The sequence below is a fragment of the Sminthopsis crassicaudata genome, chromosome 5 (assembly GCF_048593235.1).
Source record: "Sminthopsis crassicaudata isolate SCR6 chromosome 5, ASM4859323v1, whole genome shotgun sequence".
NCBI lineage: Eukaryota > Metazoa > Chordata > Mammalia > Dasyuromorphia > Dasyuridae > Sminthopsis > Sminthopsis crassicaudata.
Window position 1 is genome coordinate 40,592,828 of NC_133621.1, and position 19,331 is coordinate 40,612,158.

The following is a 19,331-nucleotide window of genomic DNA, read 5'->3' on the forward strand; positions in this document are numbered from 1 at the left end:
GGATTTAAACCCAAGTCCAAGTCTTTAATGAGTCCTCTTTACATTATACCACACTCCTCCTGCAGTATGATAAGCTTCTAGTATCCCAAATCTTGAACAGAATGAGTTTTTGGAGTGATCTCCCCCACCTAAATGAAGGCAAAAATAGAGTTACTCAACGCACCTTTGTTGCAATGTCATGGTGTAAGAGCAGTTTTCTGTGGGTACATTCATGTGTGCCCCAATGGAATAGCCTCTCCATCTTTATCCTTAATTGGGATCAGAGACTTCCTTTTTTCATCATCTGGATTTTCAAGGACTTGGTTCCTATCACTTATTTTGAGATGCTGATGTACCCAGGATTCTCAGCTCTATTTGATACCATGTGACCCCATAACCACATTTTAAATAATTTATTATCTCTAAACCTCAGTTTATTCATTTGTAAAATGGGGATTATAATGTTGAACTAACCTTCTGGTGGTGATGTTGTGAGGAAAGTATTTTACAGGTTGTATACAAATATGAGGTCGTAACAAAAACTTCAGTTACCTATATTTTGATAGCTTCTGCACAGCTGTCTTTATCCCAATCATGCTTTGTGTACCAGCTCAAAGATGTACATAATCACACCTCAGTGCAGCTCCTAGAGCACTGCTGAACAGGGCCCTTGCATTTATACTTCCAGGGTTCTGTGAAGCAACATAAATTACATTTCTACTAAAGACTCCATTGGGATTTACATTTAAAGCTAGTTTCATTTACTTTAGAAATGGCCAAATGTTCTTACAGCACGATTAACTTTGCATTCTGTTAGAACTCAAGGAGGGCTGAGTAGGTCTCTGAAGGTCAGCCAAAGGACAGGAGCTATAATGACTTGTAACTATCCAAGGTATTGAGTGGAGACTACAATGGACATGGCAAGAGCTGGACATAATGGCCACAGTGAATTTCTTCAATGAAGGAGACATAGGATATAAAAAGCTTGGGGAAAGTCATAAATAAAAGCCAGATTTAAATCCAGTGAGAGGAATAGGTAGTTTTTGACTCAAAAGACAGATTTCTTAACAACTGGCTTCATGTATATATACCTTCAATCCTTGCAGTTCTATAATTTTGACAGTATGACTTGCCTTCCATCAGTGACATTTACTCCTTCTCTTTACTTTTGTAGCTAGTTTTAGTGGCCAAAAATTGTTTCACTCTATGGTCAACTGGTTCTTGTCTTAGACTCATCTTCATATAATAAATACACGGTCCATTATCAGGCACCCTATTCAAACCCCACCTCTTCCCCGGAGTCTACCAGAGTTTGAGCTCAACTGTTCCAGTCTTTGAGACTCCAGTGTCCCTTTGAAACCAGGATAAGGCTTTAGAGGAGAACTTGATGGAGGCTTCATTTTTATGGAGATATACTAAGAGGAAAGTGTCTGTTCATTGGAAATGGGCTTTAAGTTGTCATGGGAGAATGGTTAATTAGGTAAAAGTCAAGACAATGAGACAAGTATTTATTTGCTTGCTTTTAAAATTATAAATTTAATAGCCATTAATGAAAACAAATAAACAAAAGTACAAAATAAGGAATGCAGCCCTACATGAAGCCATAAATATATATATATATATATATGCACATTACATTTTAACAAAGTAGAATCAAATACATAACAAACTAACCAAAGATACATTTGCTCTGAGTCCCTGTCCAAATCTGTCAGAAGCACCATTAGCTTGGGCTCTGTTTTCTTTTCATTCTTTAAAAAATAAAATGAAGGTCTCTTCACTGAGTCTATTTTTTATAGTTCCATCAGTCTCACTCTGAATCACTTCATATAAGCCTTTTTATATTTACTCATACTTTTCATCTTTTCCTTTTTTTCTTACAACACCATAACGTTCCATGACACTAATATGTCACCATTGATTCAGTCATTCTATCAATCACTGGACATATGGGTTGTTTCCAGTTTTTTTTTAATTTGCTATTACAAATAAAGCAGCCATAAATATTTTTATACAGCTAAGTCCTTTTTTTTTTCCTTTTCTTTATATCTTTAGGATGCACTCCCAGCAATGGGATCACTGGCTCAAAAGGAATGATGCGTTTGCCACAAGAACGTAGTAAGCACATACTAGGTCCCCAGCGCTATACTAGGGACCGTGGAGGCTATAAAAGGGAGAAATGTGGTCCCTTCCATCAGACAGCAGAAGGAACCAAGCAGTGGGGAGGAGGTGGGCATGAAAAAGCAAAAAGCTTACTGCTTGAGAAGAGACTTGCGGGGGTTGCAAGGAGTGGGAGCAGTAGGGAGAACATGAAAACTACCTTCAAGTATTTGAAGGGCTGCCATGTATGGGGGGTAAGGGGTGACACATTTGCTTTACTTGGCACCAAGGGCAGCACAAAGAGCAACAGCCTCTGCACAGAGGCAGATTTTGGCTCTAAAGAAGGAAGCCTAACAATTAGGACTGTCCAAAAATAGAATAGGCTGCCTCAGGAGGTAGTGGGATCCCCATCCCTGGAGGTCTTTATGCAGAGGCTGGTAACCACTCGCCAGGGATGATGTCAAGAGGATTCCTGCTTAAGTAAGGACTAGACGAGATGACCCCTTCCAACTCGGAGATTCTGTAAGGAACAACAGGTGAGACAAGGCTTACATGTGGCAAAAAAACAAGGAACAGTACCTGAGACGACAGGTGAGGTCCCACGTCATTATGATCAACTACACATAAATATCATGTATCAACCCCAGGGAGAAAGCATGGTATAAGGGCAGAGGTAGAGGATGGGGATGAGAAATGAGCACTGGTTTGGAAGTCAAAAATTCTGAGCCCAAATCGTGTTTCTAACCCTTCCTACTGGTGTAACATAGGGCAAGTTGCTTTGCTTATTGGGGACCCATTTTCTTCTCCAGTAAAATGTAGGAGTGGAATTAGGTAGTTTTAATTCCCTTCTAGCAGTCTCTTCTAGATTTAAATTGATGCTCTTATATGGAAAGCATTGTGCTCAATGTTTAGGGATTAAAAGAAATAAATGGGCACAAAGCAGCCCAACTATTGGAAATGGGCTTTAAATTGTAGTGGGAGATGATCTAAATATGTAAAAGTTAAGACAATACAAATAATATTTGTTTGGGTTTTTTATAATAAGTTTAATAACCATCAATGAAAATACTCAAATATATAAAAAGATAGTTCTACATGAAGCTATTTGAGTATGGCAAATATATATGATATAGATATACAGATTTGATGTGTGTGTTTGTGTGTATACACATCTCACAAATTTTTTTTAAAATTTGGTTGAATAGTTGGGCTCTATCCCTTATTAGGTTGGGCAGAGCAACAGATGAAAACCAGCTTTTAGTGATTTTAAAGGAATACTGGAGGTGTTCAACTCAGAAGACAGAAAACAAATGAGTTCCTAAATAATTGTTTCACATATCTATTTCTTCAAAACTCTACTTATCTGTTATTTTGTTGATATAGGACACTTTTTCGATATAACACTTCATGAGCTACTTTAGTCAGTTTAGTTAGGGTTTAACAATTACTCTTTCCTTCCAATCAGGAAATCTTTCCTCTGAAATGCTACTTACAAGCATGTGTAGATACTAGATTTAAATCATTTACAAAGCCCTAGACAAGTCACTTTAATATTTATATGTGAAATGAGACAGCTGGATTCAATGGTTCTTTCTTGTACTAAATCTATAAACCGACTTTAGGTAAGTCAACAACTCTAAAACTCAATTTCCTTACACATAAAATGAGAAGGGTTGAATGAGATTATCCATAAGGTTCATAGGACTACAGATTTAAAGCTGAAATAGACTTTATAAGTCATCAAGTTCAACCCCATCATGTTACTGATGCATAAAATGAGGTTCAAAGTGGTTAAAAGATTTGGCCAATTATACAGCAAGTAAGAGTATGAGGCAAGATTTCAAAGCCAGATCTTTAGCACTCTGTCCACCATACCACAATGCCTTTGGAACCTTAAATCCTATGTTCCTAATAATAAATTATGATACAAGATATTGGTATGTGCCATGGGAGTCCAGTCCAGAAGGTCTGAAGGAATCTGCACTAGTGAGGTATTTTTTGTGCTTTGAAGGATGAATGGGACTTAGATGAGCAGAATAAAGGAAGATATTCCAGATGAGAGAACTGGCAAAGTTAAGGAAGTGAAAACTCTATCTGTTTGTGCTCAAATTGGGAGGGCCATGGAAATTCAGAGAGACCAGTATAAGCTGGGTTAATCATTGAAGGCTTCATGGAGTAGGTGGGAACTCATTCTAGATCTAAAAGGATGTGTGGAAGAGAGAATGGAGGAGGATGCTCCAAAGCACTGGTGACAATTTGAACAAAAGCCCAGAGTCACAGCTTATGAGTGGGAACAGTGAGAGGGGATGGAAGGGAATCCTAAGGAAACAAAGTTGAAGGACAGTGTTAAAGAATGGCAATAGACAGGTTGAAAAAATATGTGGGAATAGGTTAAAGAGGACCTAAGATTTCTTTTTCAAAAAGAGTCCATTTTCTTATTTATAAATTATATTATATATAAATAAATTACATAAAATAATAAGATAAATAAACTATATTATTAATTATAAACTATATAATTTATATAACATTTAATATCTTATATGAAATAACTATAAATTATTTACTTGTATTACAGTATTAATTATGTACATTAGAAGAATTCCGTGGGTGACTCTAGGGTGGCTAGGTTATATCTGTCCCAGGAACCACCACTCAATCCAGAAGCAAGGATGCTGGAATCTTCAACAGCAAAAGGAGGGGGCAGAGCCAGGACTATTGTGTGTGGTATGTGTGGTTGAATTAAGAGATGAGATGATATCCATCTTTCCACCTTCCAGATGGTTGATCACACATTCATTGGGATTATTCTATACAACCCTCCCAACTTTGGAGAACACTGTCTGTATGATCGACATGGAAATGTAATTATAGGAAGATTAATTCAGTAGCAATATGTAGGATGGTTTGAGGAAAGAGGCCTTGGGACAAGAGTGAATAGGTTGGTGTAGTTATCCAATAAAGGCATGTACTAGGCACAGGATTGGGGTGAGAGAGAAGGAACAACAGGAATGTAAAAGAAGGAATAAATTCAAGAAATAATTGAAGGAAAGAAGTCCCTACCTACACAAGTGATTGTTAAATGCTGGGACATGCTACTAAAAAAGGCTATGGGATTTTGTTCCTGGAGATCCCTGTCTCAGAGGGTTTAATCATTCATCTATCTAGTAGCAGGAGCACTGCCATTTATAAGTATTTGTAACTCTAGGAATCAGGATAGAACTGATAAAAATGTAAACAACTATATCTGTGATGGAGCATTTTGAGCTAGGACTTGGCCATCCTCTGATAGAGAAACAAGCCCTAATGTCTAAGTGCAATTTATTAGGGTTCTAAGCCTAAACCTGAATCAGAATAATAGAATCACAGATTTAGAGATGAAAGGAGAACTTATGGTCTCATTTTACAGATGAGGAAACTGAGACCCAGAACAATTAAATGGCTTGCCCAAAGACACAAATAACAAAGCATCAGAGCTGGTATTTGACCTAGATGCTGTAATTCCAAAACAAGTACTTTTTCCTCCACATTGTGATCCTTTTACATCTATTACATTTCTACCGAGTGATTTCATAGAATCATAGGATTTAGAGGTGGAAAGGACCTTGGAGATCATAGAATCCTAGAAATGAATCTAGAAAGAATCTTAAGGGTCACTGAAGCCAATCCCTTTATTTTGCAAAAGAGGAGCTTCCCCTCCCATTAGAATCCAAGCTTCTTGAGGGTAGGGACTTGGTTTTCATTTTTATTATTATGGCCTCAGTGTCAAGATACAGTATCTTGTACATAAAAAATACTTGTGAAACTTGGTGGATTGAATTGAACCAAGGTGAAAGAAGGCTGGCTTGCCTTTAGTTCCACCAATTGAACATGGCAGAGCCAATATTTGGACCCAAGTCCTCATTCTCCAGACCTAGAAATCTTTCCACTGCACCAAGCTCCCTTCACCATGTGCCTGGCACATAGTAGGCACTTAATAAATGTTTATTGACTGACTAATCTAACCTTTTCATTTTGTAAGTGAGGAATCCACATAGTTCAGCTCCTTCCCTCTATTTCAGTTTTGTCTCAAGTGAGCCCAGGTTAGGGGAACAGGAAACCTATTGCTGAAGTGGAGATCAAGCAACAGAGCTACAGACTGGAATCTGTGTCCCATAGAGGACTGTCTGATTGACTAACCTGGAAGTCGTGAGGGAGTATATCAGGCATTCTGTCAAAATGGAAGCTATTGGTGCATGGCTAACATTGTAAATGGGAAAGGTCAGCAATATTCCACCCCAACCACTGTATAGTTCAAGGCAAGTAGAAATGTCCATCTTCTTTTCTTTTCTCCCTAAGTGAACTGAAAGTTGCTTTTCCCTCGTTATTTAAAGTTGCTACTGACTTTTAAGATACAGCTAAAAGCTTACAAAGTGTCCTATGAAATGAAGTGGAAAGAGCCCAGGATGAGATGTCAAGGAGATCAGGACTGAAATCATTACTTAGCCGTTAACTGATTCCTTAGATAAGCCATGTTCCATTTCAGGGACTTATTTGCCGAAATAGTAAAAAGAGAAACTTGAACTATGCTCCCTCTCAAGTCTAAATTTGTAACTGTTTATTTGGGTGGATTTTTCCTTATTTGTTTCCTACCATTCTTGATTGGTAGAAATATTTTCACAATTCCCAGGCCACCAAGATCCTTTGAGTTGGTCAGGGACATCTTTCTCCTTTGTTTTCCCCCATACCCTTCCTCTAGAAATGCTTGGATAACCTGAGAGTCACCGATTTTAATATTTTTCATAAAATAGAAGACTATTAGGCTTTTACCATCTGCTATGTCACTATTTCTCCCCCCTCCCTCATATTGTCATCTGAAATGTTGATGCTCCCCAAAGATAACTGGGCTTTACCATCCACTGTATCATTAAGATCTTCACTCCTTTAATCTGCCCTGCAGTTAAAATCTCTTTTAAGTGTAGACTCCCCCAACTGGAATGTGCATCCCTTGAGAACAGGGATTCCCTCAATTACATCCCAAAAGCTTAACACATTAATTGAAACACAGTAAGAGATAAACATGTGCTACGTTCATTCATTCATTCATTCATTCATTCATTCATTCATTCATTCATAATAGAATTTGGGCTCCTTTCCAAAGCATTCAGAAATTCACATTGCTCATTCCCTACTTATAGAGGGATAATGGATAAAATCTGAGTTTTGGAGGCAAGAGAACTTAGGTTATGATAATCACAGCTCCCATTATACAACCAGGTAAGGTTCACAAAGTACTTTATAGATATCATTTGATTTTCACAACCTTGTGAGGGGAGTGCTATTATCACTCCTGTTTCACCAAATTAAGAAAGTGGCATTCAGAGAGATCAATAGCTTTCCCAGGGACACACAGCTAGTAAGTGTCAGAGGCTAGATTTGAATCCACATATCTCCTGCTTCCAAATCTAGTACTCTCTCTACTACATGTTGCCTCTCATTCACTAGCTATGTGCCTAGAGGGGGATCACTTAGCCCCTCTGAGCCTCAGTTTCCCTATCTATAAAATTAGCATAATACCTAAAGTTATTTATTTTACAGTTATTGTGAGACTAAAGTAAGATAACCTATGTAGGCTGCTTTGCAAACTTTAAAGTATTAATGTCAAAGATTATAAGTATTATGATATTTTAACTAATCCACAGCAACTTAAGCACTTGGAGTAAATAGAATACTCCTTAATACTCCAAAGTAAAACTTCTTTTCAGAACAAATGAGATTCAAAAATCTAGAGTAGATTTATAATAGATAATATAATAAAATTCTACAATATAATATAATAAATTTAGAGCAGGAAGGAATTTTGCAGACTATTCAGTCCTTTCCTTTTATAAATGAGGAACTGAAGCCCTAAGAATTAAGAGATTACTCAAAGTCACAGTGTTAGTATATGAGAAGCAGTGTGGCAAAGGCCTATTTAAACCCAAGCTTTCTGACTCAAAATTCAGTCTTCTTTTCACTGTACCCTTGTCTGTGATCCAACAAACAAGGTTAGACTGGGGTCATGGTAAAGAGCCTGCATTGGGCTGGAAATACAATGGAAAAAGCTGAGAAGAGCAATTCTGAAAATAAGATATTTAATGAGTCCCCAGATCCCTTAATTTCCCCCAATTTGAGTCCCACTTATTCTTGAACTCTTGCAATTCTACAAACGGGGTGCCAATTATCTAATTTAGAGGGATGTGTTTTTGAGTTGTTTACAAGGAGGTGTGGAGTAAATATTTATGATGCTTGTTTAGCAAATGGAGTGGAAATTACAGTTGCCTTTGCAAGGAGTGGTTTTTGTGCCCCAGCTTTGCTACATTAGTTTTCTCAGAGCTGACAGCTCTGATTGTTAAATAAGCCGTTACATGGTGAATGTGTGGAATGGGGGTGATACGGGTAACAGGAAGAAAAGCAAAATACCACTACACTCAGTGGTTGAGTTAAAAGGCATCTCTTCCCAGAATGAGACAATTTAGAAAGGATACTTGATGGGAAAGTTGATCTATTGCTCCATCTGACCGACATGCTTTCTGAAAAGAAAGATGTGCTTAAAGTTGGTTGTTTCACAGAAACCAATATGCTGCATGTCACAGCTACTGGTTCAGTCAACATACTATCCTTACTGGCCTTCCTTCACAACATTTCAACAACTGTCTCCTGATATTGCAAATCCTGCCTGTCAAAATCCACAAATGTGCTAACTGAAAGCTCCCAGGAGGGAGTTCCAGGCTCAAGGTTTGCCTAGTGGAGTGAACAGATCCAGATGTAGTCAACAGAGATCACTATCAATGGGATAGGTATGGATTTAAATATTGCCTTAAAGATGAAGTATGAATAACAGATAATCAAATTGCTTTGGAGATATGGAAGAAATGATGTGTTAACCCTAGTTTTTGACTCCTGAATCAATCCTCTCTTATGTAAAACTTTCTTCTCCCTTCTTTTTCCTTCCTTTTCCTTCCCCTTCCATTTTATTCCATTCTGTTCCTTTTCCTTTTCCTTCCTTACCCTTCTTTTCCCTTTGAAAGCAAGAATAACTAGGTTCAAATCCTATTTAGGTAATCTTGCAAAAGTAATTTAACCTTCCTCAATTTTCTCATCTGTAAATGAAAGGGTCAGATTAGATGGCCTTTCAACTGTCTTCCAACTCTAACTCTATGATTCTATGGTATTCATGCGTTAATTTTACTAGAAGTCACAGAAATTTTAGTCCAAGTTCTGGCTCTAATTAGGGTGATAAGACCCCATTGAGTAAACACTAGAAATGTCTTAAAAGGACAGTTAGCCTAACCCATTTAGTTTTCAGATAGGGAAACTGAGGCCCAGGGAGATGCTCCAGGCATAGATATAAAAGGTCATAGAGACAGGATTTTAATTTTGATCCTGTAGTTCCAAAGTTAGTTTTTTTAAACATTCGTTGCTGGAAAAGGATCTTAAAGAATCACCATATTTTAGATTGGAAGAGATCTCAGAAGTCATCCTTTCTAAATCATATGCAAAAGGAAACTATCATAACATAATCATCCAGTTTCCAATAAGTCTTCTAATTAGAGTCCACTGCCTTCCAAAGTAACTCATCCCTCCATTTTAAAATATGTTTTTGATGGTCTCCAGCATAAATATGCTTTTTTACAACCTTGACCCATTACTTTTGATCCTCCTCTCCAAGGATAAACAGAATAAATCTACTTCTTCTTCCATACAATGTATCTTTTCTTTTCCAGGCTAAACTTCCCTGGTGCCTTCAAATTAACTTCATGGGATGAGTTGGGGACCATAACTATCACAGTCACTCTTTTATGAACAAAAGGGTTGTTTAATACAATTCATACCTGAAGAGAAATCCCTTCTACCAGTACTTGCAGTCTTTACTGATGTCCACTTCCCAACTCCGATTGTGCCATCTCTCCCAAATTGCCTTGTATTTAACTACTTTATAAATTTGATATTTATTTGCTTTACATTTACACTGTATAGATTTACATAAATACTCATCTACCTGATTAGAACATCATCTCCTTGTCAATAGGAATCATTTTATTCTTTGTACTTGTATTCCCTGATCCTAGCAGAGTGCCTGGCACTTAATAAATACAGACTGTACTTGTAATATATCTATACATTGCACTAAGTGATGACTCCACAAATCATATCTAATGAATGTATATCAATTAATTTCATGCAGATGGGGGCTAATTAGCAAGCCTACAAGGGGTACGGAAATTCATAAGATGAAAGGTTCCAGGCCCAGAAGATTCTAAAAAAGAGAAAGACTATGAAAGAACAAGGGGGCACATCTAGAGTTGAAGCAACTTGTTGCCTGAAAGGTTAAGTGCTCCTAAGAGTTTTTCCAGACTAAAACAGAAGTCATCTACCTCCTCCCAAAAAGAGGGTCCACTATGCATAAGACATTTTAGTAAGGGGTACAAAAGGAATGACATTTATTTATACTCTAAATAGGGAAATAAAATATAAACATTTGAAGATGTAAATAACCACATATAACTTAAATATGAGCTCAAGGCAACAAGAGCAATCACAGGACCATACATAGGTCTAGAACTTCAAGGAACTTGAGAAATCATCCAGCTCTCATGGGGGGCGGGGAACTGAGGCAGAGAGGAGAAAAGTGACTTGCCCGAGGTCACAGAAATAGTAAGGGACAGAGATAAAATTTGAACTTGTATCCTCCTACTCTAGAGGCAACATCCTTTTAACCATACCATGCTGCTGTGAATAATTGTCAACTCAATTTTAAAGCCAGTAATTGCTATAGGAAATTAGAAACAGTAAAAATCACTTCAGGCCAAGAAGAGCAGCAAGTCAATTATATCTCTCAAGTAATATAGGAAGAAAACCTAAGTAAAACAGGTCAAGAACTAATCTACAAAATATTTCCAATCAAGACTTTGAGTCCAGGTGTGGTGACAGACTCATTTGCCTATCATCCAATTACCAGCCCAGAGGGTTGGCTACCAAGAGATTTTTTTTTTTTTTAATTTTATAGAAGGGACTCATGAAGGCAGCCTACTAAGGCATACAAAGCTTTCATTCTGCAGATGCTGGAGGAAGCATTCACCCAGATGAAATATAGACCTTTCTGGAAAACTGAAATAATTAGTAGAGAACTTAAACACATCTGAACAGCCAGAGAAAGGTTCAAATACTACATTTGCCTCCCAGCTCTGTTTCTGCTTCCCACCACTAACATCGCCTCCCAAGGAGCCTAGAAAAAGGAGGAGAAAAGCAAGAAAGCTGCCATACCTCCCCATGTCACCAAAGCTATCTAAACTCTCCAGATGAAAATCTTGTTAACAATGATTTCTAACTCTCACTTAATTACCATGTTATCACTTTATGTTCTTTTTGTCTTTGTCTGTTTCTGTCTTTCTCTTCCTCTTTCTCTCTTTCTTCCCTCCCTGCCTCCCTTCCTTCCTCCATCTGTCTTTCTCTCTCTCTCTTTCTGTTTGTGTATGTGTTTGTATGTGTAATGTCTGATAATGATATCTTAATTCAACCTAGATCAATAACATACTAATGAATTAATGCACTGGAGGCACTTTAAGCTCTTTGGATGCAATGAATTAAATAAACCCAAGATATTTGTGTTATTATTTCACTAAGGTTCATGAGGATACAATAATATTTGCTAAGAGCTTTAGAAATGGAAAAAAATTAGGACATTGTTGTTAATTATAATATTTGCTTTGAATCTTTCAACTATTGGTTTTCTACCAACAGGAATATACAATCTGTCTTTATACAGTCATATCTGTTCTATTTGTAGGGATTTTCCTAGGCTCATATGGACTGAGTAAATTCAGAGATTTATCTAGAGATTTGTCTTAATCTTTCATTGTATCATCTTCCTTTCCCAGAATCATAGAATCATTCCTTTTCCATCCATCCATCCATATATAACCACACCCATTCACATACACATATAGACACATACAGCATCAGTGACTCCCTGTTGCCTTTAAACTAAATTTTTAAAAATCCTCAGCTTGCCATTTAGAGTTCTTAAAAATCTGATTCCTACGTACCTTTCCAGTTTTGTTTTATATAATTTCTCTTCATGCATTCTCCATTTCAATAAAACTGGCCTTTTCTCCTTTAGTTATATGTCTCTGCACAAGTGCTACCCCTCTTTCCCAAGCCTTATTTTCCCCTCACCTCCAATTGCAGAATTTCTAGCTTCATTTAAATCCCAACCAGATTTCCTTCCTCTTTTTTGGATTCCCATGGGTCATAGAACTAATATTCTTTCTCACTGGAGCTAAATTACCTTTCATATGCTTTCTATTCATTTTTCTCTCTCTGTCTCTCTCTGTATGTCTATCTGTCTGTCTGTGTATGTGTGTATTATGTCATATTCACGGAATGTAAACTCTTTGAAAGCAGAGTCTGTTTCAGTTTTGATTATATATTCCCTAGCCCCTGGTTTAGTGTCTTTCAGGCTTCCATGTTATAAGTGATTAATACATGCTTATTGAAGTGAACTGAATCTTGCAGCTTTAAAACATAAAGGCACCTGCTCCGCTCTTCAGAGTAGTGAGAAAATTTCCACTGGAAAGAACACTGGACTAAAATCAGGAATCAGTTTAAGCCCTGACTACCTAACCTTTTAGGGCTTCAGTTTTTGAAAGGGTTGGAGTAAGGTACAATCTATGCTGATAATCCATTGTTCTAAGATTTGCTTAATTTATTTAGGATTTATATCACCCATATTTCCAAAAGAAAATGGACACATTTGTTAAACACAATGTTAAATAGGACAAGAGGGCCATGGTATGTGCATTTAAAGAAGCAATCTCATTGATAGGAATACTTAAGTTAAAGTCTTGTTTTGGCCACAAGTCATTTTGTCTCCCAAACAACTCTCTAAAATGCCAACCTGATGATCTACATTGATAGAGGAAATTTTATCACTAAAGCTTCTCTGTGACAATGAGATCATAGGTTTAGACAAAAATCCACACCCTCCCCCCAACACACACACACACACACACACACACACACACACACACACACACACACACTTTAAAAGAACAGCATTGATTTTCTTTATCTTCAAAGTCTGACATACCAAGTGAATTACAGTTAATTCTTGATTATAAGTGCTAACTGAGGTGAGAATTACCTGACTGAAATATGAAACCATTATAGTCACTAATTCCAGAGTTCAAACTTTCCCCTGTCTGTCCACAATAGTAAAATATCACAAAGACCAGCAATACAGCCTAAAAGACACTGAGGGAATGACTTTCTTTTTGTCACGAATCCCACTGGCAGGTTGGTGAAGCCTAGATATGGAACCTCTTTTCAGAATCTTTTTTTTTTTTGATAAATTTCAATTGAAGACTAGGGAAAGAAGGATTTGTTTATCTCCTATGTTCAAAGATTTCCAAAATCTATCCACGGCCTCTAGGTTAAAACTAGGGGACAGAATAATTCACAAACCATACAATCAAATTCTGCATAATAGTGAGTCGTGGATAATGTTACTTTGATACACAGATTTCATGGTATAAACTTACTTGATGTTTCCATTCCTCACGCATCTTGGCCCTATCTCAAGCTCTCCAGCTTTTGGAAACTCCAAAGATGTCAGCTGCCAAGGCACAGGTGACATTGTTGTAAAATGAAAGCTTTCCTGTTCTCAGTCTCTCTTGAAAGAGCAGACAAAAAGGCAGTGGTTTTGTTCATCAGACCGTTTGGATCTGATAGTGTTAAATCACTCCAGCCAATATATTCAGTGAGTGAAAAAGAGGTTCTTAAAGGAGAAAAAAACATTAACTAAAATTTAAGAATATTCATGATTTTCTCTCTTATACAGCTTCCTGGAAGGAATATGCTAATGGTATTTTCCCCATCACCACTCCAGGTTAAAACAATGGTTCTTTGTTTAAAAAAAAAAAAAAAAAAAGTATGATTCTAGAAAAGCTGATGTATGATATTGTTTGTTTGTTTGAAGAGCTTCTTGGAGAGAACCAGATTGCTCTAGCTTCTGCCTCCCCTTAATTTCCTCCCTCTTCCTCTTTTGGTTTTATCAGGTGAATTGATGGTAGGCAAGATGAATCCCAAACCCTAGGACCAAGGACAGCACCCTAAAGGCTCTATAAACGGACATATTTCACTCAAAAGTCTGCCAAGCAGAATTGCATAAGCAAAAGTTTTCTCTTTTTAAAAATATAAATCTAATATTAATATAATTCAGTTGGCAGCTCTGGCAACCATTTGCACACTTTAATTTCTTACCCTGGGATTAATTGTCCTCCTGCACAGGCTCTGATATGAATCATTCATGAAAATACAACCAGTCGCCCTGCCAGGAACTGGCTGAAAAGTGAGAATAAACAAAGGACTGCAAGAAGGGAAAATTTCCAACCTAGAGGAATTCCCTTTTCTTGTGCCAGAATATGCCAGGGTGCCCACTCTACCGTGGGCACTTGCACCTCAGTCCCCAAAGTAGTTAGTTCCTGGTGTTATCTTCAGTGACTGAGTTTTGGCACTTAGCATATTGCTTCAGCTTGTGGGGAACGCTAGCTGTGAGGTTTCTTAACGACTTAAAACTCTGGAAGACTCATGGGGAGGAAGGGGACCCAGGGAAATGTTTCTCTCTTTGCAGATTTTAAAGCATTTTGGTTGCATTAGGGAGGTCAGTCTCTCGGAAATTAGTCTCAGCCTGAACTTTATTCCTAACTCTGATTGTATTGATCTAGATAGAGCAAGCCACTTTCCTTTTGGGAAAGTGGGCCTCAGTTTCCTTTCTGTAAAACGAAAGGGTAGAACTGAAACAGTCTCTAAGGTGCTTTCTTGTCTAAAATTTTAGAAATCGATATAAAGTAGGAAACTGTATTCCAGGACAAAGAAGAATCAATTATACGATCCTCTCTTCAAGACTTAAGAACCCAATTCCGCTACTGAGATTGTTTCCTTCTGGAGTCCGAGTTCTTTTTTTGGGGGGGGGGGAGGGAGAAGGGGGAGCGGGATTGGACGCAGCCTGAGGAATGGAAAGCACGTTAAGCAGGTTAGACACCTAACAAAAGTAGGGTTCCTGGGCGTTTCCTAAGCCATTCCACTTTCAGTAGATTGCAGCCTCGACTGAAGTGGGGAGATAGCAGCGTTCTGGGCGACTGCAGCGCAGTGGATGGTTGGGAGTGGACGGTGAGACGTGGACGAGGTGGGGCGGGACGTAGGGGAAAGAAGGGGAAGCCCCAGCTCAGCCCCAGCCAGCTGCGAATCTGGACCAGACTTGCTTTACTACCTGCGAGTTTGGTGACCACAAAAGCCACAAGCGGTAGGGGAAAGGGGGGGGCGTGGGAAAAAGCTTTGGCTGTCTTAACTTTTCCCCAGGCTCGGAAGCCAAGACCTCCCGGAGTTTGCAGGTGCAGGGGAAGAAAGGGCGGGGGGGAGGGGCAGGGGAGGGGCTCAGGTTCGGGAAGAAAGTAGCGGAGGCGGAAGAAGCGGAGGGGGTGGGGGTTAGAGGGAAGAGCAGCGCTGCGCCCAGCTGACAGAGGGCTCTCCCAGTCTCCCGAGCCCAACGCAGCGCTACGAACTCCAGACCCATCCCCTCCCCTCCCCTCCCGTCCACTCCCTTCTGCTGCCGTCCCCTCCCCTCCCCATGGGGAGGATTCCCCCACTAACACGTCTGAGCCAGCCGCAGCCTCTCTCCAGGCTGGGGAGGAGGAGGGAAAAGCAGCACGGAGCCGCCGCCGTCGCTGCTGCTGTCACACTTTCCCCTCCTTCTCCCTCCTCCTCCTCTTCTTCCTCCTCCTCCTCCTCTTCTTCCCCCACCTCCACCACCACCACTACCACCTCCCCCTACTCCTCCTCTTCCTCCTCCTCCCCCGCTCTCTCCTCCCGGCACCTAAACTAGGCTCCGAGCTCTCCCCTCATTGCATCTCTCACCAGCAGCTGCTGCAGCCGGACTAGCGGCCGTGGTCGCCTCCGTGCCCGCGCCCGAGGCTCTCCTCCTCCTCTTCCTCGCCTTCCTTCTCCTCCGCCTCCACCTGCTCCTTGGGCTTCTCCGCGGCGGGGAGGGACCTCCCCGCCCGCCGCCCCTCGTCCCAGCGGTGGCCGCCCGCGCCATGCATCCTTCTTCTCCTCCTCCTCCTGCCCCTTCGAGGCGCTAAGTCAGTCTCATGCTGCTGCTGCTCCGGGGGCTGAGGCTGGTCGCAGCCTTCCTGCTGCTGCCGGTCCGGGGCTGGGCCTCTGCCGCTGGGGGGCAGGACGAAGCGGGCCTCTTCCTGCCTCCACTCAACGCCTCCTCCTCCTCCTCCTCGCCGTCGGCTCCCGAACCCAAAGCCACCGCCGGGGCCATGGAGCTTGACCTGGAGGCGCCCCAGGTTGACGAGGACGCGGAAGACCCGGGAGAACCGGGAGACCCAGGTGGCCAAGAAGCCGCGGAGAGAAGCCACGCGACCCCGCCGTCTGACCCCGACTCGCCCGCTTCCCCGGCTGCCTCCCCGGCCGCCTCCCCGGCCTCCTCCTCGGTGGCCTCCTCCTCGGTAGCCTCCCCGAATGACTCCTCGCCCCTGCCTGCCGCCGCCGGTCCCTCCGCCGCCGCCGCCTCGCCCCTGGCCGCCGCCGCCGCCTCGCCCTTGCCCGCCGTCGCCCGCGCCCCGGCGCACCAGGAGCAGCAGAGGGGTCCGGAGGCGGCGGAGCGGGGCGGTGGGGACCACGACGACGAGCAGCAGCAGGCGCCTCACGAGGAGCAGCAGCAGCCGCAGCAGCAGCATCAGCACGAGGAGGCGCACTGCAACATCAGTGTGCAGCGCCAGATGTTGAGCTCCCTGCTGGTCCGCTGGAGCCGGCCCCTGGGCATCCAGTGCGACCTGCTGCTCTTCTCCACCAACGGCCACGGCCGCGCCTTCTTCTCGGCCGCCTTCCACAGGGTGGGCCCGCCGCTCCTCATCGAACACCTGGGGCTGGCGGCCGGGGGTGCCCAGCAGGACCTGCGCCTCTGCGTGGGCTGCGGCTGGGTCCGGGGTCGCCGGCTGGGCCGCCTCCGGGGGGGGGCTGCGGCTGCCGCTGCCGCGGCTGCGGCGGCGGCGGCGGCGGCGGCTGCCGCTGCGGCGGCCACCAGCCCCGGCCCCGGTCCCGGTCCCGGCCCGGCCTCGGCCTCCGCCGCCTCCTCCGCATCCGCCGCCGCCGCCGCTTCTTCGGCTGCTGCTGCAGCTTCTGCATCGCTGCCCTCCTACCCCGCGGCCGAGCCGGGCCAGCTCTGGTGGCAAGGGGAGCCGCTGAATTTCTGCTGCCTGGATTTCAGCCTCGAGGAGCTCAAGGGCGAGCCCGGCTGGCGGCTGAACCGCAAGCCCATCGAGTCCACGCTGGTGGCCTGCTTCATGACCCTGGTCATCATCGTGTGGAGCGTGGCCGCCCTCATCTGGCCGGTGCCCATCATCGCCGGCTTCCTCCCCAACGGCATGGAGCAGCGGAGGACCGCCGGCAGCGGCGGCGGCGGCGGCGGCGGCGGCGGCGGCAGCGGAGGGACCGGCGGCGGCGGCGGCGGCGGCGGCGGCGGGGCCGGCGGGGGCGGGGCCGCCCCCTCCTCCTCTTCCTCTTCCTCCGCGGCGGCAGCCGCGGCGGCCGTCACATCTGGAACCGCTGCAGCCGCCGCCGCGGCCGCCGCCGCGGCCGCCGCCGCCGTCACATCGGGCACCGGGGCCAAGTAGCCCCCCGGGGTCCACCCCCCGCGACTTCCCCGAATCTCCCCAGCCGCGGCTCCCCGCCACCTCTCGGGGCCCTTGCCTTCCCACTTCCAGCGTGACGGGGCTGCGGCTCCTCTCCTCCCAGCTCTTCGTGGTCCTCCTCCTCCTCCTCCTCCCTCACCCTCCTCCTCCTCCTCCTCCCTCACCCTCCTCCTCCTCCCTCACCCTCCTCTCTGCTCCTCCTTCCTCTTCTCCCTTTGACTATGTTTGTTGTCTCTTGGGTGACTCACCCGGCGGTATACTCGACAGGTTTTATTCGTGCTGTAGTTACCATTAATTGTTCTTCTTTTGGGGGGATGGGGTGGGAACGGGGAGGGGGGGGCAAGAGACGGCCAACAGCTGTGGCAAACGCTTTCCTGTCCTTAAAAAGAAACGTCTGGGGTCACATCCTAAAGCTTTGTAAGTCTAATCCAAGTTCATGGACCACAGCTACATGATGGGCACCTGTAAAGAGGGGTAGGGATGGATTGGGCATCTTTCACGATTCCTTCCTTAGGTTTCCCAAGCAATGCATACCTTCCTCCTCACCCCGCCCCCACGTACCCAACATTCATAGCAGAAAAATGACCAAATCCTGTGTATTTGTTTTATATTTTTAATAACTTTCGAAGGAACGTTTTAATAAAAAAAAAAATCACACACACACACACACACACACACACACACACACACACACACACACACACACACACACACGCCAAACTGCAGTCATTGTAGTAAAAGGAGCTCTTTGTATATGCCCACAGATGTATTTGCAGTGTTTTGGGTTTGGGGGAGGGCTGTTTTTTTTTTTTTTTTTTTTTTTTTTTTTTTGTTGTTGTTGTTTGTTTGTTTTTGTTTTTGTTTTTTTACAAAGGGGAGAGTTTTGTGAGCAGGATTTTAAATTGATATATTGCTACTGAGGATACTGGACTTTAATGAACCTTCTTTCAAGTCGATTTACCAAATGAAGCCTTCTCTTGTGTATTTCTTCTTGTAGTTCTGTGTTTCTTGGCTTTTAATACAGACATTTTCCTCCAGAAATACATGTGTACCTTTTTTTGTTGTTTGTCTCAAAGAATCATGGAATATCAGAATGGGGAAGGAACTTGGGAGATCAATTTATTTCTGCCCTTAATTTTAAGCAGATGAAGAAATCAAGGTCCATAAAGGTTAAGTATTTCCCCCAAGGACACACAGATGGCATACCTGGAAACTGATTTTTCTGACTCTGGTCTAGCTTCTCCCCCACCATTAGCCATATTGCTGTATTTTATGTTAAAAAAAAAAAAAAAGACTAAGAAAAAAATTTTCATCTAATTGACCCTATAGGAATAGTTGGCCATAATATCTAAGACAAATGTCACTAAGACTGATTCTGCCATTGTTTAGTTGGTGAAACTGGAAGTTGGTGTAAAACATTCCACTTCAAATTTCACTCCTTTAATGCATACACTTGGAAAAATATCTGGATTTCTCAGCGATTGGCTTTTTTAGTAATAATCCCACACTGGTCAAAAGTTGGCCAGTAAAATG

The 19,331-nt window shown here is 42.6% G+C and overlaps 1 protein-coding gene and 1 pseudogene across 1 annotated transcript; one reads left to right on the plus strand and one right to left on the minus strand.

Moving 5' to 3' along the window:
* Positions 1 to 16,199, minus strand: part of LOC141543843 (cell division cycle 5-like protein pseudogene) — a 62,515-nt pseudogene extending 46,316 nt beyond the window's left edge.
* On the plus strand, positions 15,605 to 18,834 carry TMEM158 (transmembrane protein 158). Its single transcript, XM_074271513.1, has 2 exons — positions 15,605 to 17,553; positions 17,668 to 18,834. The coding sequence occupies exons 1-2, from the start codon at positions 16,248 to 16,250 to the stop codon at positions 17,778 to 17,780; spliced, it is 1,419 nt and encodes a 472-aa protein (XP_074127614.1). The 5' UTR covers positions 15,605 to 16,247; the 3' UTR covers positions 17,781 to 18,834.
* Positions 18,835 to 19,331: the final 497 nt, after the last annotated feature.

Coding starts and splice junctions, on each gene's coding strand:
- TMEM158 (XM_074271513.1), top strand. CDS start 16,248: ATGCTGCTGCTGCTCCGGGGGCTGAGGCTGGTCGCAGCCTTCCTGCTG. Junction 17,554..17,667: donor GGAGCAGCGGAGGACCGCCG/GCAGCGGCGGCG, acceptor CCTCCTCTTCCT/CTTCCTCCGCGGCGGCAGCC.